The following is a 24,897-nucleotide window of genomic DNA, read 5'->3' on the forward strand; positions in this document are numbered from 1 at the left end:
CGTGGTGAACTCTCTGGTGAGCTTTTCCTGGGCATATTTCTGCTAAAGCCTTGGCTAACTTTCTTAAAACACTCTAATAATAAGTAGATGTTGTCATTCTTCACCTCTCCAGAAAGTCAAGAAGCAACAAGCCTTCAGCAAAAAAACAAAAACAAAACAACAAAACAACAAAAAACAAACAAACAAACAAAAAAACCTGTTGCTACAACCTTTGCTCTTGACCAGTCCACTTTTGCTTTGACTGGACCACTTCCACTTCTTGGCAGTCACTGCTTTGATTGTACTTTGTACTCAGTATTATACTGGTGAAGCCGTGTTCATTTTCTGTTAAAATCCTTTGAAGAAATCTTTAGGATCTTGATCCCACTTGTTTAAAATTCCATTGAAATATCTGCTTTTGTCTACAGCTGATATGGGTGCAACAATTTTGGCACCCACTGAGTGGAAAATTTGCTCAACTTTAATTCTCAAGTCAGAATTATGTAAGCTGAACAAGTTGAGGTGTCTATGGTGTTGGCTATTGTTTCCACTGTTAATCGTTAGTCCTCTTCAATCAGGGCATGAACAAGATGAATTTTTTCCTCACAATCAATGTGTATGGTCTGCCGCTGCATGCTTCATTTTCAACATCATCTTGTCTCTTCGTAAAATGAGTTATTCATTTGTAAACTACTAATTTCTTTGGGGAATTGCCCCCATAAACTTTTCAATGATTTCACCATTCTTCAACCCCAGCTTTACCTTAAATTTGGTGCTTGGTTTTGTTTCAATATTGGCAGAATTCACGTTGCTCTGATAGGAGCTCTTTCCAAACTGTTTTGTCCTTCATCCTTCTTAGTGCCTCAAATTCGATACTGTGCGCAATGTCATAACAAGTTAGCAGGAGTTTATTTTGATGCAAAAATTTAAAAGTTATGCATAAGTTTTTTGTAATATGCACTTTTCATGAACTTGTTGAAGACCCCTGGTATAGTACTGAGAAGTAATTTTATCTATGACTCCTTTCCCCTAGAAAGAGCCAAATATGGCTAGGGTTATGTAGACTCACTAGTTAAGAGACAGGACTCCCTGGATCTGTCTCTTATTTTCCCTCGGATTCAGTAATATAGGAAATTCTATAGCAAAGTAAACTCTTCTGTGAGCTTTCACTGAGGGTTATAAGCTAAAATTTGTCCCTCTAAAATTTATGTGTTGAACTCCTAACCCCAAGTACTTCAGAATGTGACCTTACTTGGAGTTGGGTTCAAGATTATTTCTTGATTATAGAGGTATCTAAGTAAAATGAGGTGGGCTCTAATGCAATATAAAGGGAGAAATTTGGACACAGATATACATAGAGGGAAGATGATATGAAGACACAGGGGTTTGATGGCCATCTACAAGCCAAAGAGAGAAACCTGAAACAGATCCTCCTTTCCTTTATTCTGTTGGCATCTTGACTTCAGACATTGCCTCCAGAACCATGAGACAATAAATTTCTGATTTTTAAGTCCCCAGCCTGTGGCACAAACTGATACACTGGGTATGATATAGTGCCTCACACTGAGGATGTAACCTCCTCAAAAAGTAAACAGCTGTTCTCTGATCAGTTGCCCTTAGCATCTTGGGTGAAGGAGAGTAAGACAGTGCAGGCAGCAGGTTTCTCTTCTGATTTCTTGGTTTAGAACACCATCCTTTCTTAGGCCTAAAACTCTTACCCATGGTAAGAGTCAGACAGTCAACTCTGTCATGAGCTTCTTTATATTCAGGAAAACCCCTCCAAGGCTTATACCATCATAAGAAGATGGAGAAAGCCCATCTAAATAACAATAAAGAGCAAATGAGGCTCAGATGCAGAGAGTAATGTGTCCAAAGTGACCAGAAAAGTATAATCAGAGCCTGATCAGGAAGCCATGTCTCCAGATGCCCGAAATGCCTCTAGATATCATCTGTCTCTAGGAGAGCATTTATAGACTGCATGTCTTGGTACAAAGGAAACAAGAGACTTGGGATCACACTCATCCTTACACCCCAGAAACCCTATCCCTGACCCACTTTTCCCCATTCTCCATGAGTGTGCCTGGTGGTGACACATACTAAGAATTGACATGCAGAGAAGAGAAAAGAGAAAAGAAAGGAGGGGACTGTAAGAAGGAAGGGAGCAGCCTAGAAGACTTTTTCACATTATCTTCTCAAGTTCAAGAGAAATGAAATAGATTGAGAAAAAAACAGTATCTTCCCCAAAAATATCTACTTTTCTCTATTCCAAAAACTTGAGAAAAATACATCAATTCAACTTGAAAGTTGTATAGCTACTTCCTGTCTCCATCTTTCTGTATTGTCCTATTTTGAGCAGAAACAAAACTTTTCATAATGGATTGAGACAAGGCCAGGAATTATTGAATGTTGGAAGCTATGCACAGACTTCTCTGCTTAGAACAAAGAGAATAAAATGTATAATTTGTCACAGTTTCTGCATGACTTCACTACCGACTGTGAGCCAAACACTCTTTCCCCAACTGAACAGGCATCTTATTGACAGACGCAGCAACCCCCTCTTGTGACTAAATACATGAATGCTTTTGTTCAGGTCCTGGGCAAGTCTTCCACTTGCTTTTGTAAAGTTACTTTACAGATATGGAAAAGAATCACTTAGATGTGCCTGTGATGTTACAGGAAGGACCTCACCAATTTTGGTCATTTGTGGTTTCAGAATGATCATCACGTGTGACAAGCCATTTTTGCAATATTAAGTGTTTGCCTTTTTGTATTATTATCTTTAACTACATAATTTTTCCTTCATTCAGGCAGTTGGGTGATTCTCTGCTTATTACTTTCAGGAAAGGAGGTATAGCTGGATGCAGCAAAAGATTAACCGCGGTCATTAAACAATTATGAATATTTGCATGGTCTATTCCGGAATTATTATGAGCATGTTAAAGGCAGAGTTTAGAGCACTATAGTGCTATCTTCTGTAATAAACAGAGTTTTAACAGTATTGGAACCAACTTTCTTTAATAGGAAGTTAAAATGTTGTAAAGAATCCAGAGAAAGTAAAAAGAGTAAATAAAACAATTAGATAAAACATGTCTAAATTTTAGAACATTGAAGGAAACACTAAGATAATTGGCTTATGGCCTTTAAAAATATATAGAAGTTTTATTTTTTAATTGACTAAAGAATGAAAAGGCTTTTATTCATAGTGGAGAGTCTCATATATTGTTTTAGCCTATTTTCTTCTTGGAAAGTCTGCAACTAAAAGTCTTGTCTACCCCTAATCCTCTCTGCTGCCTTTCAAATCATAGATAAATTTCCTTCTGTTGTTGAAACAAAAATCATTGCCTTCTTTATCATCAAAACACAGTATTTTCTACTAATTATGATAAGATATAGTTTAATCAGAATAGGCATAACCCACATTAAGGCGTTCCTAGGTGTGTTTCCTGGTTCCCTTAGCACTGTTATCTAAGTTAACACAAAATCGATTGCCTGTCTATATCATCCATCCTCCTGAAATGCAGTACTCTCCCAATTGCAGTGTTTTTCAAAGTTAGATCTCTCGATCTAATGATCAAAATCATTAGACAACTTTCTAAAAAAAAAAAAGCAGACTCTTGACTCTGTGTCAGACCTATAGAATCAGAATCTATGGAAATAAAGCATTTTTAAAATAAAGTCTTCATGTGCTTCTTAAATGTACAGTAAAATTAGAGAAGTGCTGTCTAGTTGGTTAACTCTGGAGTTTTATGTGTTTTTCTTCATCTTATTTTATGATACCTACAGCATTTACTTTATCTCAGAAATGCCTTCATCTCAAAACTTATGTAAACCTCGGTTTCCCAATCTGAGAAATGGGTTAATATTACCTCATAGTTTGTGTGACAATAAAGATGATGATGAGTATGACAAAATTGGCACCAGGTAAAGCAGGAATCCTTCGGTGATTTTTGTATCCCTTCACCTGAATACGCTGGGCAAACTGTAAGGCTGTAAACCCAAAGGGTTAAATACAACAAAACCAGATGATGTGGGTTAAAGAACACTTGGGTCTCTCTTCCTAAATCAGGAAGCTTCTACTTTTGCTCTCTTGTTTCCAGGCCTCCCTGCCTTTCTTCTCCACAAAGCGGGGAAGGGAAGAGCTGATTCTGTTTTTTAGAGTCCATTTATAATTAGGGCATTAGTCATTACTTTGACTCAATAGCTAGAACTCCATAATCCACTCTCTCAAAATTATATCTCTTACATTTTTAAGTCCCTGCCTCCCTGGAATAATAAGCAGATTTAAATAGAGTGGCCAACTCTGCCACTAAGTCTGGCCAATAAGGCAAGGAAAATAAATAAGACATAAAGATTATAATGCAAGAAACAAAATTTTCTTCATTTGCAGATGCCATAATTTGTGGACTTAGAAAATCCAAAATAATTTATGACCAAATGATTAATATTAGTAAGTGTAGCAAGTTCAATAAACATAAGGTCAATATGTAAAAACCAATTGTATTTCTATACACTAGCAACAATTAGAAAATAAAATTTTTAAATCTTCATGAAATGTCTATACATGGAAGTAAATCTAATACAGGATATGCAAATCACTACATTGAGAACTAAAATCATTGCTTAAGACATTAGATGACATTAGCAAATGGATAGTCTATAATTTTGACACAATGACTCAGTATTTTTGAGGTAGCAATTCTCCCCCAAATTATCCATAGGCTTAATGTAATACCAATCAAAACTGCAAGGGAAATTTTGTAGATTTGGAAAGGATTTAGAATTTAGAAACTAATTCTAAAATATGTATGGAATCAGAAAGGACATAGAATGGATAAAATAATAAGGGGAAGAACACAAATGAAGAAAAAACACTGATGAGTTTCAAATTCTACTCTAAAGCTATATTAATAAGCACATTATGAGATAGTTGGGAGGCTGAATTAACAGAAGAAACAAAATATAGTGCAGAAATAGATCTGTACGTGTAGGATCACTTGATTTATGATCCAAACACCACTGCAATTCAATGGGGGAAAGGAAGATCTTTCCACTAAATGGTCATGGGGCAATAGGAACCTTGACACCTTTTGCATAGCATCATGAAAACTGATTTGAGGTGGAAAATGGGCCTACATGAAAAAAGTGTGTGTATTACTTTAAGCAGGCAAAGATTTCTCAACAGGGCACAAAATATACTAACCAATAAAGAAAAATAAATAGTTATTTGGACTTTATCAAAGCTAGGAATTTCTGTATCTCAAAGAAAATCATTATGAAAGTGAGGAGTCAAGTAATGGATTAGTAGAGAATTCACAATACATGGTTTCGACAGGGGCTTATATCCAGAATCTATGAAGAATGCCTACATGTGAACAATAAAACAAGCAAACGACTTGAACAGGTACTAGACAGAAAAGAAAATCCAGATGGACAATGAGCATATGAAAAGGTGTTCAGCATCATTACTCTTCAGGAAAAGCAAATTAAAACCACAGTTTTATAAGATACCACTGCATGTCACCATAATGGCTTAAATTAAAAGACAAACAAAAAGAAATCTGATACCATTTTTTGGTGAAGACAAGGAGTAACTAAAACTTCCATATATTGTTCATAAGAGCATACAACTTGGTAACCTTTCGAAATACATTTGATAATAACCACTAAAGCTAAATATATGCCTATTTTATGGCCTAGTTAAGTCCATTCCAGTGGAATTATCCAAGAATAGTGAGTTTATATGTCCACCAAATAAAATTTAAATAAATGCTTATAGCAGCCTTTTCCATGACGGCACAAAACTGTAAACAATCTAAAAAACTCAAATGTCTATTTCAAGAAGAATGGAAAAATAAATTATTACATATTTATACAGGGGAATTTTACATATAAACTTAAGAATAACTTATGCATACAGCAATATTAATGAATTTCAAAGACATGACATTGAGAGAAGAAATTGAGACAGTAGGATATAGGCTGTACAATATAATTCCAGTCACACAAAGTTTAAAATCAAGTGATGAAAGCCAGAATCGTGGTTACTCCAGGTGGGGAGTTGGGGAAGGGCTGTCGGATTGGAAGGGGCAGGTGGGAATCTTCTGGAGTAACGGAAAATTTCAGTATGTAGGTCTGGATGGTGTTACCCAGATACAAAGAAGTGTAATATTCCATTGAGCTGTAAGCTAAGGTTTTATTCACCTCATTATGTGTTGTACCTCAATTTCAAAAAGAAAGAGACGAAAGCAAAGAAACAGCATTTTTAAATGTTCAGATAAATGTGAGTACCATCACCTGAGAATGGGGAGACCTGACTGGGGTGTCAGACAGTGCTGTTGGGTTTTGTAAATATATGTGAGCATTATTTGGATTAAAATAACATTTATTTTAACGAGAAGGGAGGAAACACTGCTGAAAATCCTAGACAAGATGAGTACTGAAAAATATCTGATAGCCTTATCAATACCAAAACCGCTGGTGTTAAAGTGAGAACTTCCCTTGGAGTGACCTTAACAGGGGCCAGATTTGAGTGAGACTGAAGAATGGAAATTAAGAGAATGAGTACAGACAATTCTTTCAGGTAATTTGATGACAAAGGGATGAGAAATATAGAGATGTGACTGGTGGAGATGTGGGCTTCAGGAATACTATATTAAAATGAAAAAGATTTACTTATATTAATGTGACCAGATTATTGTAAGACAACACAGACACATACACACATTTTTTTCAGCAGAGAGTATATGCACCTGTGCAGTCTTTTTCCAGGTGGTCCACAACTGGAATCCAGGACTCTGGCGCTTCTGAATTTATGTGAGGGAAGTTCTGGGATGTTAATAAGAGTAGACTGACCCATGAACATGCACAAGGGACTGTCTAGGATGCCTCGACAGAGTGAACAGTAGTCCCTGCCCTCTGGCTTTGTCTCATGACTTCATTCTCCAAAGGACCATTTGGAAAAATGTCCTGGGTATTAAATAAATACTCATTCAGGAGGAAGAGCAGCAGAGATGCCTCTGCCATCATTCCAGATCCCCAGCTGCAGGGTTTTGATACAAGTTGCAGGTGCCTGGGGAACACTGTGCTTGCACAGCACAGAGATAAGTGGCTGAGTCTTCAGGTTTGGGGCCTGTGATGTGCAGAAAGCTTTCCTTCTTCGTTAATGTGGCTTTTAGCCTTTCTTTTTCCTTTTCTTCCCCAGCTGAATACAGGCTGAAGAGGAATTCAGGGCCTTTCCCAGGATCTTGCCTATACCAGAACAGCCCTCTTAAGCCGCTGACTGTGTAACTGCAGTTGAGACTGCTACTCTCTCCCTCCTGGAGGCTCAGGGCCTCAGGACTCTGCGTCACCTGGTCTTCTCCACTCAACCCTGTTCAGGAAAACAAAATCAGAAATTATACAAAGCTTTTAGTTTAGCAGCTTTGAAAACTTCCCACAGGAAAACTGAATGAGCTGAGATTAAATCTTCATCTCTCTTCCTCAGCTTTTCATGAATGGTTCTCATTTCTTAACCTCCAACTTACAGCCAAGCTGAAGCCACAAGACTATGAATGCACACTCCAACATTTTCTCCATGCTGGTATCTCAGCGTAGAGACAAATTATGATAATTTCAACCTTCTTTTCTCAGAGGAGCTGCTTCTGTATCTTAGTTCATATTCTCGAATGCAGGAAAGAACCTTTCTGTTGGCTGCTCAACCAATCAAATGCAAGTCCTCTAGTAATTTTCATGCTTTTGAAATTAAAGGCAGTTGTAGGATGAGAGTAAACTGAGCCACTGCCACCTTGTGGCCACAGTACAGTCCCACAGTATCCACTTCATGCCACCTCCTAAGAAAAAGATTCTTCATATTTGGTGGGCATAGTGTATATGAGGTTTAAAGTGGCAATAAGAAAAGCCTTATTTTATTTGGACTCTTAATTGTCTAGATTGTTTTTTGAATGGTCTTTAAGGCTAAGCTGCAACCAGAGGTTATAAAGGAGTTGAACCCAACTGGTAAGTGTAATTCTGTGTCTCACTAAAAAATATTTCTCACTAAAATACACAAGAACCTCAGCAGGTGAAACCTTAAAAATACTGGAGCTCTGAAAATAAAAGATGGGGTTGAGGGGATCAAATAGCTTGTGGATATGTCTAGAAACCTCTCTGATGCAATGTGCAGAGAATTTGGAACATAAATTAAGAAGTCTATGTCTTCAAATAATTTTCTGTGTGACTACAGGATTGAGACCAACTGTGACCGAAATTCAGGGTCACAAAATTGGTAGATCTTAAAAGGAAGGAAGTTTTGAAAAAGCATGGCAGAGAGAAAAAAGAGGTCTCCATTTCTGGACCTCAGAGAGACCTGAAAGTCACTGTGTGTGTGTGTGTGTGTGTGTGTGTGTGTGTGTGTGTGTGTGTGTGTGTTGCGAGGGAGATTATTCCATGCAAATTATAAATATTTTACACAATATAAATAATACACAGCAAAAGTAAGTCTTTCCTCCTCATCTGTCCTTCAGTATCACAGTTCTCATTACAGAGGCATCTATGCATCTGTTCTTTCAAACACTCTCATACATGTACATACTCAATATTTTCAGACAAACATACATATCATTCTGTGCCTTGTTTTTTGTCCACGCAAAATGGCCACATAATATTCCATTGTTTGGCTGTCCTGTATTATATTTAAACAGTTTTGCATTTTTGTATTTTCATTTCCAATCTTTTACTACCAAAGATGATGCTGAAATGATTATCCTCATAAAAAGATGCTTGCCAACATGGACAAATATGTTAATAAAAATTATTGAAAATATGTAAATGACAACAGAGAACCCATGCATTTTTCATTTACTAAATATTGCCAAAATGCCTCTAACAAGCAGTAGCATTATACACATTTACGATGTGCGAGTGTCAGCTTCACTTCCTTGACAACACAATGTATTATTAAATATTTTTATCTTTCTGAAGCTAATAGGTGAAAAATGCTAATTCAGAATACCACTTCAAAATTTTCTCTATTATTACTGAAGCTTGGATTGAAAAAATAATTTTAAAATCCATTTGTATGTCTCTCTTTCAATAGTCTATTGAAAATTATGTTTAAGTGTTAGTTTTGGAGGCAGAATACCCGTGATCAAACTCTAGCTCTATGATTTACTTTCTATGAAAAATTTGCTCAGAGATTTTCTGTGACTTAGTTTTATCATTGAACTTAGTTTTATCATTGGATGGTGGAGAAAGAACAGTACACACCTTAAAGAATTACTGTGAGAATCATTTGAAATATGTATTGAAACCAACGGATATATATTGATAATGATAGATACATAGGTAGATAGGTAGATTACACACTACCTAGATAAAAATTAAAATAGTGGCTAAGGCATAACAAATAAGTAACATTAGCTATTATAGTATTAGCACAATTTTCTTTTGGAAAGTTAATTTTTTGTTGGTTTACTAAAGCTTTTTATATATTAAAGTCACATTTTATGTGACTTTATATTTTGAAGCTTTTTATTCCATTTTGGCATTTGGTTTTTGCTTTTTTATTGTATTTTTGCCATGCAGAAATATTTGCTTTCATATACTCTTACTTATGGTATATTCAAATGTATTCACCTTTATAATGTCTTCTGAAGTTTTGGTCTTGCTTAGAAAATCTGACCCACTCTAAGCTTACTTTTTTAAATCCTGAAAATTTCTGGTATATTTTTTATTTAATCTTTTTAAGCCTATCATTTGGAGTTATTTTGATCTAAGGAATAAGGTAAGGGGTTATTTTTTTCAAGTCGCTAGACAATTGACTCAACATTATGTGCTGAACAATCTATTATTTTCTCCCTGATTAATAATACCTTTGCAATATAGTAATTTTCTCTATGTAATTTGTTTCTGTCTTCTGATCTGTCAATCTATCTAGTTATGCTTTCACTATTGTCAAAATTTTTTAATTATTTCGGCTATATTATTTAATGTATGATTGAACTTGTCTCCACTCTATTGCCCTTCTGTTTTAAGATTGTTTCTTATTTTCTACATGTTTAGTCTCCATTTAAATTTTTGAATGAGCATGTCTAATTTCAAATAAATGTATGAAAATTCCAAGGTAGTCATAATTTAAACATACCCACTACTATAGAAATAAGAGTTGCTGAATTAAAAGAGTAGTTACCTAATGAAAATTAACCTCAAAATATTCTGACATAAATCCTAAACTGTTTTTCCAAGAATATTGAAATTAGCAATACTAGGCTAAGACATCATGGCAAAACTAGTATTCCCTAATTAGTTTGATTCTATAACACACCACTGGATTTTATAATTGAGGTATGTTTATCATATGCCAATAATTTTGTAAGTAAATTTTGTCATTAAATATGTGGTCATCTTGTTGAATTATCCATCACTTATATGAATTCTCTTTGGATTTGTACCAATAGCAGTCTGCTCCTAGTCCCCATTAACTTTGATGCCCCTCCAACCCTTCTTCCACTCGGCAGAAAAAAAACGGTTACACAGAACATGCTGTACTAACAGTATAAACACGTTGTTCTTTGACTTTTTTTGAGAATAAGATAATTTCTCAGTTATCTACAAATCATTACACTAGTTTGCATATAATTCATCATTCACTGATTTGATTTATTTTACTCACATTAGCAAACTCTGACTCTTACAAATCATTTTCAATAGGCAGTTTTTCTCTGTTTCTGAATATATGTACCTAAGAAAAAAGTTGAAAAGACCAAAGATAAACGCAAGATCAGGGCAGGGCTATTTATAGTGCAAGGACAATTTATATTTATTAGTGCAGGAACTAAGAGAACCTAGACTGAATGTGTGATAGATGGGTAACAGAGCCACAGAAGGTGATTTAGAAATGTGAGTTTTACACAAAGTCTTGTTTAATTTTTAAAAATATTTTTATTTTTTCTTTTGAAACAATTTTAGAATTAGAGTTTCAAAAAATGTACAGAGAAGTCTCACATATTCTTCACTTAGCCTACCCAATGATAACAACTTGTGTAGCTATAGAACAGTATCTAAACCAAGACATTAACATTGGTATAATCTGTAGAGTTTATTTAGGTTTCTGAAGTTTCACATGCACTAATTTTTATGTGTATGGTTCTATGCAATTTTATCATATGTATAGATTCATGTAACCACTGCCACAATCAAGAATCACAACGGTTTCACAATCACAGCTTTCCTCATGCTACTCCTTCACACAGCCACACCCTTTCGCTCCCCACATCATTAATCCCTGACAATCACTAATCTGTTACTTACCCCTACAATTTTGTTATTTCAATAATGTCATATAAATGGAATAGTACAGTAGCAACGTTTTAAAATGGGCTTTTCTCACTCTGCATGAGGGATAAAAGCATGATATCTATGCAAGTTATTATGTTTATAAACATTTTTGTTCCTCTGTATTGCTATATTGTTATGAATGTGCCACAGTTTGCTTAACCATTCACTCCCTGGAAGACATCTGGGTTGTTTCCAGATTCCAGATTTGGGCTGCGATGAATAAAGCTGCTATGAATATTCATGTACAGGTTTTGGTGTGAATATAAGTTTTTGTTTCTCTAGGATAAATCCCAAAGAGTGTAATTGCTGGGTCATGTGGTAAGGCATGCATAATTTTATAAGAAATTGCTGAACTATTTTCCAGAGTGCCTATATCATTTTATATCCCTACCAGCAACATATTAGTGATCCAACTTCTCTCAATTTTCAACAGCATTTGATGTTATCTTTATTTTTTATTTCAGCCATTCTGATAGGTATATAATAATATCTCATTGTGGCTTAATTTGCATTTCACTGATAAATGATAATGTTGATCATCTTCTCATATGCTTATTTGCAATATGTATATCCTCAAAGTGAAATATTTGTTTAATGCTTTTTTCCCTATTTTCTAACCGGTTTTTTTTTCTGTTACATTTTGGGAATTCTTTATATATTCTAGCTACAACTCTGTGTCAGATACCTGGTTTTTAAACATTTACTCCCAGTCTGTAGTTTATTATTTGATCTTCTTAACAGGATCTTTTACAGAGCAAAAGTTTTAAATTTTGATGAAATCCAATTTGTGTGTGTATGTGTGTGTGTGTATGTGTGTGTGTATGTGTGTGTGTGTGTATGTGTGTGTATGTGTGTGTGTATGTGTGTGTATGTGTGTGTGTATGTGTGTGTGTGTATGTGTGTGTGTATGTGTGTGTTTGTGTGTGTATGTGTGTGTGTGTGTATGTGTGTGTGTGTGTGTGTGTGTGTGTGTGTGTGTGTGTGTGTGTATGTGTGTGTGTTGTGCTTTTGGTGTCAAATCTAAGAACTCTTTGCTTGGCTCTGCATCTTGAAGATTATCTTTATTTTTTCCAAAAGTTTCAGAGTTTTACATTTTACATTTAATTTCATGATTCTCTTTGAATTTATCTTTTATGATGTTTATTTTAAAATAGATTTTTGGAAAGGTGGAATGGGTCATTATTTTCATCTTAATAACCACAGCTATTCCTTCTCCCCAGTCATAACCCCTGACAATCACTAATCTGTTATTAATCCCTACAATTTTATTTCATGAATGTTATATAAATGGAATTGTAGAGTGGTTATTCTGCTTTGAATAACCAAAATGTACATCAAAGACTTTTAATAGTTAAAAGTTTAAAACCTTTTATATTTTGAGGCTGAAAAATTTCCTTTTTATCTCACTATGATTACTCTACCTGAAAAGTTAATTTAAAAATATAGGACCCACATCAAAGCCTTTTCAACCCATCATCTTTGGAAACTTCTTGTAATTTATTACAGGGCAATTTTTTATTATAGATTTGGAAAATAGTTTTATATCTGTCTTATTACTGAGAATAACTGGAAACTTTTCCTAAAATTTATGTTCTTTTAAACCTTAATATTCCCCGGGAAAATTGCCCATCCATTTTGGTCATCAAAATGAACTGAAAACTAGATTTTCTTTCTTCATCTATGACTTCTTTTCTGATATTTAGGCACATGTTTCCTGAAGAAAAGACTAATTCTCTCCAAATTATCCCAAGAATGAGAAATCGCTCTTTTTGTCATTACTTTTTGTGAAAGTCATATGCTTTCATCTATTTCTTTCCACAATCACAGTTTCAAGGCCAAATGGCCTGGCTCCCTGGGATGTAGTCATGCTTCTTCCCCAAACAGGGTCCTGATTTTGCTCTCATGGGTGAATTTTGAAAAGGCCAATATTACAATTGAGGATAATACTTTCTAAAAGTCTCCTTAAGGGTTAAGAATCAAGAAGTTTTTATTTCAATTGAAATAATTCAGCCTTTGGAACCAGAGACAGGAAATTAGAAAAGCAAGCTCATTTTCCTTAAGTCTTAGGCTAGGACTTGTAATGGAAGGAATATCTACCCAGAAATTAAGTAAATCAAGTAGGTCACTCAATGGGAAAGAAAAAAATATAAAAAGAAGATGAGCAAGTCATGGCAATATACAGACAAATGGCAACTGACGGTGTGACCCCATCCAGTTGTACACAAGGGCAGCAGATGCTGTTTGAGAACACCCGCATGCAAGAATAATTTTGTTTGTTCCACAGAATTTAAGATGGAAGAGAAAAGTATGGGGACACAGAGAGAACTGAGACAATTGTGATTTTCTTTCAGCTTAGCCCCTATATGATTGCTCTTAGTTTTATAGAACTCATATCTCCAGCCGTAGTAAGTAAATATTTGATGCTCAAATTCTAAAACTCCTAGAATAAACCAGAAAAGAGATAAGACAGAGGGATGCCATCAATGGCCAAAGCCAAGAAGAATCAGCATGCATATATAGGACAAACTTCCAAGTCTGCAAGAAACCAAATCAGTTATAAACCTTTGTATAGAATCACTCAAGTGATCATGATGCCACTGTCTATGCCAACAAGGTGGAGACCATCTAAATTGCAAACCTAGAAATAGTACCTCATGAGAAAAATGTGTAAAAATGGAAAGGAGACATATGACACATGTAAATATAAGGGATGTTCTCACGGTGATGAGAAAAGGACAAATTCGTAAAATAATTGATCTATACTTGTCTAGCAGCATCCAAAGGATAAAACACTCTACCTGTTAATGCTATCAATCCATTTGATCTTCAATCAACAAATATTTAATGTGCAATCACTACATGGCAAGACCTAGCTAATGGTGTACAATACATACATATTTCCTGACTCTGTGGTGCTCACTTTTATAAGCATAACAGGAATTTTTTGAATCTATACATAAATGTAGACATAGACATAGATGTGTAAAAGACATTAACTGCAATGTTTCCTATTGAATTGGACTTTGGAAAGAACCAACAAAGGCTTACAGACCAGAATATATGTTTGGAGATTTTTGCAAAATGTGTGTAAAACAAATATATTGGAAATACCTCTTAAACAAGATAGGTAATTTATTGTTTCAGGTCTTGTATTTTTAAATTTCTACTAAATGTTGAGAATCCTCTTTTGAGTATCTCTCATTATTATTGTTTCCTGTACCAGATTCTAGGGTTTATTTTTCTTGTTTCAAATCTTTGATTTATTCATTTGTAAACTACTTAAACATCTATTTTCTTTAATAGAATATTTCTCTGGAACACTCTACTTACTTTCCTCCCATATGTTTTACAAAATTTAACTGTTTGGATAGTTTATTACTTGATGACTTGGCTACATAATTTACATAATTCCATCCTTCTCTATCTCTGACTCTCTCTCTCTGTCTATTTCTTTCTCCCTGTCTCCATTTTCCCCCTCCTCTTTCTCTCTAACACACACACACACACACACACACACACACACACACACCATTATGCTCTCTTTTTTAGTATTATTTGCACATCGAGGATAGGGATTCCTTTCAAAAGGAAGAATGTCTTTCCATTTGGAGTTCTAGATGAAAACAGATCCACCAGGTTTATTTCTATCTAATATCATCAAACAACAGCAAAAGGGCATGACTGTTAAGTAGTTTTGTGACAGTTAATCTGCACGTGAACTTAATGCAGGATTATAGGAAGTAGAGGCCACATGGAGTCATCAGCAGTTACATAGTAAGGAAGTTCCTAGTGATAGCTTACTGATGACAGGAAAGTTGCTAAGAGGTAGGAAAAAAAGCTGGATAGTCATTAGTAGCTAGATAGATAGAGAAAATTTTGTGATTCGGGGCACTTACAAGAGTGTTTAGTGGTTGCAGAAGAAAAATGTGCTATATTCCAGGGTCACAAAAATGGTCAGGGAGCAATACTTGAAAAATTTAAGGGTAAGTATCAGGTATTCAACTCCTGGAAATAATCTAGGAAATCATATAATAACTGTATGTGTGTGTTCATCTCAGCATTATTTGTTACAGTAAATAAGATAATCTAAATAGTCAACAAAATGAAATCACTTAAAGAATTACTAAAATCATACATTACAATATCATCATTAGAATGTATAATGTTAATCTATAAATAACATTCTGTAAGTAATTATTTCACAATATACTGTTGGGTAAAAATGTATAATAGAAAACATCCTATACGACATGATTCCATAATATAGTTTTTTTCTGAAAGGTAGAATTTTGGAGCTATCTTATTTTTAGCTTTCCTTCCTTGGATATTTTATTTTTTTACCTGAAACATGAATAACTCTGTAATTGCATATAGAGAATGTGACCAGGTAGTGAAGTTAGTTCTGAGCAAAATGAAGAGCTTCGTTTCTCCTTGGTGTTAAGATTTGTAGTAATGTTTATCCTATGCGTAGCATTCCAAGTCACTCATGGCGCAGCACGAGTTGAAGGAAGAGCGAGGGTCCAAGAGGTGTGATTTCCAGCTCTAGATATTCCAGCTCTAGAACAGCGATCAGCCTTAGTAAGCAATGCATAAATACTTGTGGAATGAACCTAAATCATCTAATAATTTGCATACAGATTCGGCCAAGTGTTTCTTAACTTTTTAAGAGTCAGTTTCACACTTTAATGTAGTCACGACAAATTTCTAAAAACATCTTTTGCTGGCTGGGCACGGTGGCTCATGCCTGTAATCCCAGAACTTTGGGAGGCTAAGGCTGGTGGATCACCTGACATCAGAAGTTCGAGACCAGCCTGGCCAACATGGTGAAACTCCATCTCTGCTTAACAACAACAAGAAAAAAATACAAAAATACAAAAATTAGCCGGGCATGGTGGTGTGCACCTGTAATCGCAGCTACTTGAGAGGCTGAGGCAGGAGAATGGCTTGAACCCAGGAGATGGAGGTTGCAGTGAGCCGAGATAGTGCCATTGCACTCCAGCCTGGGCGACAAGAGTGAAACTCCATCTCAAAAAAATATATATATAGCCAAACAATCTACTTCAAGATAAAGAACTGGAGATAAACATGCTGTTGATGAATGACAATTTCAGATATGTTCTCTGAGCCAGAGAGAACATTTTCCTTAGAGTGAAGTTTCTTCTAAATCTCCCTCTCTGTTGACAGTGCCTCCCTGCCTCTTCCTGTTCGCACTGTGACTCTTGCCCAGGTGTTTATATCGGGGGACACTGAGATATGAAATATTTTAAGGCCCCCTAAGGTGAATATTTCACTGTAGTTTCACCTAGGGGACGAAAGTACATTGCTGGAACCTCAAGCTGTGAAGCTATGATGATACAACTGATGAAACTGTCTGATTTCTGGAAGTTCAGAGAATACCATCCCTTTGTTCCATTCTGATCGTTAAAAGACTCCTGATTAATAAGGAAAATAATTCTCCCACGTGGTGGATGTCTGTACAGAGTAAATAATAACTAAGTTTTAACTTCATATACACAATCCAAGGTCACAGCCTCTTTCTGCAGCATAGAAATTGCAGCCTGGATTTGAGTTACCTTCTGGGATTGGCTAGATCTTGAAAAAGAGAGAAAAGAGAGGAGAGGAGAGGAGAGGAGAAGAGAGGAGAGGAGAGAGGAGAGGAAAAGAAAGGTGAGAAAATTATAGTGATTCTCCTGGTAGTATAGAACTTCACATCAGAACACACAAGCAATGGGGAAAAGATTCCCCATTTAATAGATGGTGTTGGGTAAACAAGCTAGTCATATGCAGAAAACTGAAACTGGACCCCTTCCATACACCTTATACAAAAATCAACTCAAGATGGCTCAAAGACTTAAACCTAAGACCTAGGACCATAAAAATCCTAGAAGAAAACCTGGCAACACCATTCTGGACGTAGGCATGGGCAAAGACTTCGTGACTAAAACACCAAAAGCAACGGCAACAAAAGCCAAAATTGACAAATGGGATCTAATAAAACTAAAGAGCTTCTGCACAGCAAAAGAAACTATCATCAGAGTGAACAGGCAACCTACAAAATGGGAGAAAATTTTTGCAGTCTATCCCTCTGACAAAGGGCTGATATCCAGAATCTACAAAGAACTTAAACAAATTTACAAGAAAAAAGCAAACAGCCCCATCAAAAAATGGGCAAAGGATATGAACAGACACTTCTCAAAAGAAGACATTTATGCAACCAACAGACATATGAAAAAATGCTCATCATCACTGGTCATTAGAGAAATGCAAATGAAAACCACAATGAGATATCATCTCATGTCAGTTAGAATGGTGATCTTTAAAAAGTCAGGAAACAACAGATGCCGGAGAGGTTGTGGAAAAATAGGAACGCTTTTACACTGTTGGTGGGGGTGTAAATTAGTTCAACCATTGTGGAAGATGTGTGGTGATTGCTCAAGGATCTAGAACTAGAAATACCATTTGGCCCAGTAGTCGCATTACTGGGCATATACCAAAAGGATTATAAAACATTCTACGATAAAGACACATGCGCATGTATGTTTATTGTGGCACTATTCACAATAGCAAAGACTTGAAACCAACCCAAATGTCCATCAATGATAGACTAGATTAAGAAAATATGGCACATATATACCATGGAATACTATGCAGCCATATAAAAGGATGAGTTCATGTCCTTTGCAGGGACATGGATGAAGCGGGAAACCATCATTCTCAGCAAACTGTCACAAGATCAGAAAACCAAACACCGCATGTTCTCACTCATAAGTGGGAGTTGAACAATAAGAACACATGGACACAGGGAGGGGAACATCACACACTGGGGCTTGTTGGGGGTGAGGGGCTAGGGGAGGGATAACATTAGGAGAAATACCTAATGTAGGTGACAGGTTGATGGGTGCAGCAAACCACCAGGGTATGTGTATACCTACGTAACAAAACTGCAAGTTCTGCCCACGTAACCCATAACTTAAAGTATAATTTTAAAAAAAAGAAGAAGAAGAAATTGTGGTTGGGGCTTGAGTTACCCTCTGGAACTAGCTAGATCCTGAAAAAGAGAGAGAAAAGAGATAAGAGGAGAAGAAGGGAGAGAGAATTATGCTGATTCTCCTGGTGGTACCCGTGAGCTTGTAAGGAACTAATGTAGGACAGGATTCTGACTCCCTGTGCATTACCTTTTTCTCCTAAACCCCATCAGGCAACAACAACCTGCTGCTGCCCCCAGATTTTAAAGCTGAGAAAAGCCAGAGTCCTGCATTTGTGGCCATCTTTACCATGCTTTGTCAGAAAGAGGCTATGACTATCCTCAGTAGGCAGGGGAGCAGAATGTTGCAAGTTCTTTGGAGTATCAAGCTGTAAGATGTTCCTGTGCCAGAAGAGAAAATGTGATTTGCTGATATCAGTTTGCCTGTGTTATACCATAGCTTTTTGACACGGTTGGAAATTTTAACCTATTTGGTCTTATTGTAATTTAATAGACAGAAATTATATCCATATATGTACATGAGTTAAATTAAATTGAAGGGTTTTAATGATTCAACCATTTACTATATTCAGCCAATGCATCAGAGATGGACTCATAAGTTTCCTAAGAAATAAAAATTTATTATGGGTTATGATGACTACTGAGAACAAATTATCATCCATCTTTTTGCATTTTCATTTTGGTCTGTGGCTGAAATCTACAGTGAAATATATTCACAGATTTTTCTTCTGGACAGGGAGATAAAACATTTTCACTCTCAATCATTATAACTCTTTCTTCCTATGCACCAAGGCATTGGATTCTGGGAAAATTTATATTAGATAAAGTTTCTTGTTTGCTTAATGGCATTACAGCAAGTTTCTTGATTGACAAAATTTGTCCCATTGCATGTGGCCAATAGCAATCAATAGTAAGTCTGTGGTAGGAAAAATCTGTCTTTCAAACGTTGCACCCGACAATCTAAATGAGTGCAGCCAAACTCATCAGGGCAAGCATTCTTATTCTCTTATATCATAAATAAAGCAATTGGAACATTACAAATCCCTCTGTCAGCCACTGCTGTGGCAGATGTGGCTGAAAGACTTTTTTCACTGGGGACAACTCTATAGTTTTACCTTTCAGCAGCATGAAAGTTGGTGACTGATTTACGTGGTGTCAATGTGTAGATTTACGAGTGTGATTCAGTTGACCACAGCTTTTAATTGTCTACTTATGTTCTCTTCTTTGAGTCAATATAATTGAATATAATATAATGACCTATAGTCTTTCTTATTAGAAAATACAGCTTTTTAAAGTCCACGATGATTTAACTAGTGATACAATTATCAGAAAGTGGTTGTCTCTAGGAGGAAAAATTAGACTGGAAAGAGACACAAGGGGACTTTAAGGATGTAGGGAATGTTCTATATATTGTCTTGTTACATGGGTGTATACGGTTCTCAAAACACATTAAACTAAACATGTAAGTGCATTTCATTGTAGAAAAAATTATACCTCATAAAAAGAACCAAAATGAAATAATATATACACAGAGAAAATTAATGTTTTTAGCTTTCTACAGTTGTTGCAGGAATTTGTTTATACTTTTCTAATTGCTACAGAGCAGCTGTGGTCTGTCGTGATTATGGTCTACTCTGATAACTGTCTGAGACTTGGAATCAACAAAGACTAGCTGGTCGTTAATATGTCCTGGGATGCTAAATATACACAAATGAAATGACTAAAGAAAATAAAACGCCCCAGAGTCTGAGAATGAAGATTTATGGCTACACATAATAATACAAATACATCTCATAAGGTTATGACTGTGTAAAATTAGCTAGAAACCAGAGTACGTACTAAATGATCCCATTTAATTAAAGTGCAAAACTAATCTGTACAGCTAGATGTCAGGATAATTGTTACTTGGGCTGGTAGAGACAGGAAGCAGGTACAAGAGTGGCCTGCCATGTGGGTAATGCCCTTTTTGTTGATATGGGTCCTGGTTACATGGGCTTTTCCAAATTGTGAAAACTTACCTAACTTTACAATTGTGCGGGGGCACATTTATTTCTACATAGGTTATTTTATTTTATTCTGGTTTCTTTTTTATTGAACTATGGTTGACATAATAAAAAGCACAGATACAATATATTCATTTTAATAAGTTTGACAATTTTATACGCCTGTGTAACTATCACCTAAAACAATACGCAGAACATTTTCATGATCACAGAAAAATCCCTTTGTGCTCCTTTTTAGTCAAACCCTCCTTCCCAGAGGAAACCACATTTTTACTTCTATCACCATAGTTTAGTTTTTTTTCTTGAATTTTATATAAATGGTATCATGCAGTGTTTTGGGGGAAGGGCCTGGTTTCCATTTGCTCAACATAAGGCTTTAGAGATCCATTAATATTGTCATGTGTACCAGTCAGTAGTTCCCTTTTATCTCCTGTTGATGGACATTTAAGTTGTTTCCAATTACAGCAAATATAAATGAGGTGCATACACAATTTTTTGTATGGATCATTTATGGGCCTATATTTTCACTTATCTTTGCTAAATATCTGTGAGTGTTCTTGCTGGGCCACTGCAAGACCCCAGAGTGATTGTGCCATTTTACATTCTCACCAGAACTGCATGAAATGTCTAGTTGTTCCACGTATTTGCCAATACTGGGGTTGTCAGATGGCTTGTTTTTAGTGCTTCTAGTGGGGATGAATGACACCAGAATGTAGGTTTTATTTGCATCTCCCTAATGACTTATGATGTTTAACATATTTTATGAATTTGTCTTAGTCTGTTTGGGCCTCTATAACAAAATATGATAGATAAGTGACTTGTAAACAATAGAAACTTATTTCTCACAATTCTGGAGGAAGCAAAGTCCAAGATCACGTTCCCAGAAGATTCAGTGCCTAGTGAGGGCCTGCTTTCAGGTTGGTAGTCATCTTTCCAGTGTCCTTACATTGCCAAAAAAGCAAGGAAACTCTCTGTGATCTCTTTTACATGGGCATTATTCTCATTACCTAATCACCTCTTGAAGGCCGCACCTCCAAATACCATCACACTGGTAATTAAGTTCTGTCATAAGTTTGTTTAATGTGGTTGCTGCCTTGGCGTCCATTTTCAGGCCTGACATAAGTCATACTTCATCTCCCTTGGCCTAGTTAGAACTTCTCCTCCCTTTGTGGTTGTTCCTCATCCCACTGACCAACACTTTCCACAGCTGTTAACCAAGATAAATTTAACAGCCAATGCCAGAGTCATGTTCACAATTTCTCCCCTTTTTATGTGTTTTCTCTAAACTAGACAGTCCTCAATACCCGTGGATAAGCCTAAGGGATAATACCCATGAACCTTAATAAAGGTATATTCCTACAGGCCTCTCTCTCCCTCTGTTTTTCTCTCTCTCTCCACCTACTAGTTGAGCTCCCTGCTGCCTCCAAACTTCCCATCAGCCTCCCATTGGCACCTATAACCTCTCTGGGACCTGTGAGTAATAAATTCCTTCTATTTTATGCATTTTCGCTGGGAAAAGGGCCTGGTTTCTATTGCTCAACATTAAGTTTTAAAGATCCATTCCATTTTACCTGACCCACACACCTAAACCTAATTTTTCCCCTAGTCAGGGCTCTCCTAGGCAGTGGTTATCTTGGCTTATGGTCATTCTCAGGAGAGAGACCTCAAGTCCAAATTAAAAAGACATAACAAATTGGTCAGGTGAGGTGACTCAAGCCTGTAATCCCAGCACTTTGGGAGGCTGAGGCAGGTAGATCATGAGGTCAGGAGATCGAGATCATCCTGGCCAACATGATGAAACCCTGTTTTTACTAAAATACAAAAACTTAGCCAGGCATGGTGGCGCACATCTGTACTCCCAGCTACTCAGGAGGCTGAGGTAGGGGAATTGCTTGAACCCAGGAGGCAGAAGACACAGTGAGCCGAGATTGCATCACTGCACTCCGACCTGGCAACAGAGCAAGACTCCACCAAAAAAAAAAAAAGACATAACAAATTAAAATCACAACAGATTTCAACACATGAATTTTGGGGGACACAAACATTCAATCTATAGTAGTACTCATTCGTTACAACATTTATGTGTTTTATTATTGTGTAATTTTTAATTGTTAATTTATGGGAGGTTTTAAATATATTCTGGAAATAATATTTCTTCAGCTGTGTCTTTCTTGAATATTTTTTCAGACTTTAGGTTGCTAATTGACTTTCTTAATACTGTCTTTTGATGAGCACCATTTTAAAATTTTATTCATGTCCTATTTGTCAATCTATCTTTTTGGTTAGCGTATTTTGTATACATATTTTTAAATACACTGGTCAATCTATTCCATATATATATGTATTTATTGTATATATTCCATATATATATATTTGTTCTCTCTCTCTGAAACTTACATCTCTCAGCATGCATATTGTCTACAATTTCTATTAAATCCATTGGTATTTTATTATATTTATTTCAAAGTACGTCCGATAAATCCAACACCTGGATAGTCTCTTTTTGGGTTTGTTTTATTAACTGTTTTCTCTTTTGACCATGGGTCACATTTTTGTGTGTATGGTTTAATCTCCCAGTGGTTCTTTGCACTTCTTGTATTTGGATAAACCATTTCTTCTAATTATTTTTTAATTTATTTTTTATTCATTTGTGGGTTTTTATTCCTTTTTTGCCCTCTTGAGGATATGACTTTGATTATAGTTTATTGCAATCTGGTTTGGCTCCGGGTGCTTTCAGAGATGGATTCTGTATGAGTACCTTCGTTATAGAGAGTCTGTATGACAGCTTTCTTGGCTGCTGGTTGTAGTAGCAATGGACTCAGTACGTGAGCAGGTTCATTGTCTCCTGTGGGGCTTGAATGGCAGAGATATCTAGATGCTTGTCTCATTCTCCAGTGGTGTGCACCCTTTTATTTATTTACTTTTTTTCCCCAGTATTTTATTCACTGGGTGGAATAGTTCGAGCTTCAGACCAGTAAGAGATGTCCAAGGGGAACAACAACAACAACAAAAAAAACTGTGGCTAAAGCAGATGGGTAAATGCAATATTTAGTGGTGGGCAGAGGTCCCAGTCTTGACAGAAGCAGCTGGGGGAACTCTCAGTGAAACGCACTGAGTCCTTTTCAAGGGGAAGGGAGAGAGCCACCTCAGCTACCCTGCCAGTCCAGCAGGAAAGTGATCCACCTCCCAGTCATACTCCTGGCCCAGTGTCCTGCTATACGGATCATATAGGCACCTCTTCTTCACCTGCAAGAGTGCTGATGTTCCATGTAGACAGGGATTGTGACTCTCCCTCTTGTGTAAGCCTGAACTTGGAAGGCATTTTTCCCGTGGGGATGCACTTACCTTGAAGTATTCCAGAAAGGTTGTCTACAGATGCACCCACACTGAGCTTCTGTGGGAGAAGCTCCAGCTGTGTCTACAGTGGTGGATGAGGGGGAAAAAGAATTCTATTTTTCAAGATGCTTCTCTAACACCAGGGCTGACTGACTGTTGAGTTAGAGCTACAAGCTTTCCCTGCTGAGCCCAGCACTGTACCTGTGCCTCCGTTGAAAGAAACTTCCCCAAAGCAGAAAATTCTGGGACTCAAGACCAGCCATCTGGATTCTTTTGTCCCACAGGGTGCTCCCTTGATGTGGTGCACTCCTTTTACCCCTAGAAGTAGGAGTCCCTGAGAGCCAGACTACTGTGAATGCTGCTGCTCCTCTGGATCTGGCCACTCAGTGGGACTGATGCCTCCAGGCTGGTGCTGCAGAATGTCTGCAGGTGATCTGGTGATGTGACCTGTTGTCAAGTCTCCCAGAAGTGGCTACCAGCACCAGCTCTGATGGGAGTGGCAGGAGAGTGACTTAGACTCTGAGAGATTGCTTGGTTATGAATAGCTTTAGCGTGTTGGCTTTCTCAAATGCCGGTTATACTAGTAAATGAACTGATCATGTGGACAGGCTGAGGACCTCCTGGTTAGCCAGGGTGCTGCAGGCAATGGTGATAGTTGAGGTCACACTCAAGTTACCTCTTTCTTGGTGCTGTTTTATTCTGTCTACAAATGCTGTAAAGGATTGCGTTGGTTGGCCTCCAGCCAGGAGATAGTGCTTGCAAAGGAGCACCAACTATGGTAATAATGGTGGGATCTGTGCTTGCGTTATGCTACCGGGAGAGGTACTCTGTTGTCTCAAGCAACAGGAAGGGCGATATAGCTCCCAAAAGACTCAGTCTTTGTGTTAAGCAACCAGAGCTGGTGGAGGGGCAAAGCTAGGTGGGGCTAAGTTAGGGAAGTCCATGTTCTGTGTGCTGGCACAAGCAGAGGCACAAGCTGGCACAAGCAGAGGAGCGGAGCTGCCTCTGTTGCACAGAAGGCACTTCCCCATGTGTACTCTTCCACATGGGGAGTGGGGAGTAGCAGGCAGCAGTAAGCCTCCCTCAGCCCCCACACACTTGGCAAGGCAGGTCTCACACCTGCAGTGTTTCACTATCAGCAGCTAGCTAGATTCCAAGCAGTCTGCACTCAGAACTCATAGCTTCTCCAGCCATAACCCTTCCCCACAGAGACAGAAATTGTGGTTTTCAGGCCATGCCCCTCCTGATCCACCTGAAAAGCAGGGGCATTTAGCTCCTGTG

At 37.0% G+C, this 24,897-nt stretch overlaps 1 gene segment (V, D, J or C); it reads right to left on the reverse strand.

The window, feature by feature from the left end:
• Positions 1–6,902: 6,902 nt before the first annotated feature.
• LOC105496616 (T cell receptor alpha variable 20-like) lies at positions 6,903–7,687 on the reverse strand. The segment is given in 2 exon segments: positions 6,903–7,348; positions 7,503–7,687. Coding segments are annotated over 2 exon segments (399 nt in total).
• Between the last annotated feature and the right edge of the window lie 17,210 nt (positions 7,688–24,897).

Source organism: Macaca nemestrina, chromosome 7 (assembly GCF_043159975.1).
Source record: "Macaca nemestrina isolate mMacNem1 chromosome 7, mMacNem.hap1, whole genome shotgun sequence".
NCBI classification, from domain to species: domain Eukaryota; kingdom Metazoa; phylum Chordata; class Mammalia; order Primates; family Cercopithecidae; genus Macaca; species Macaca nemestrina.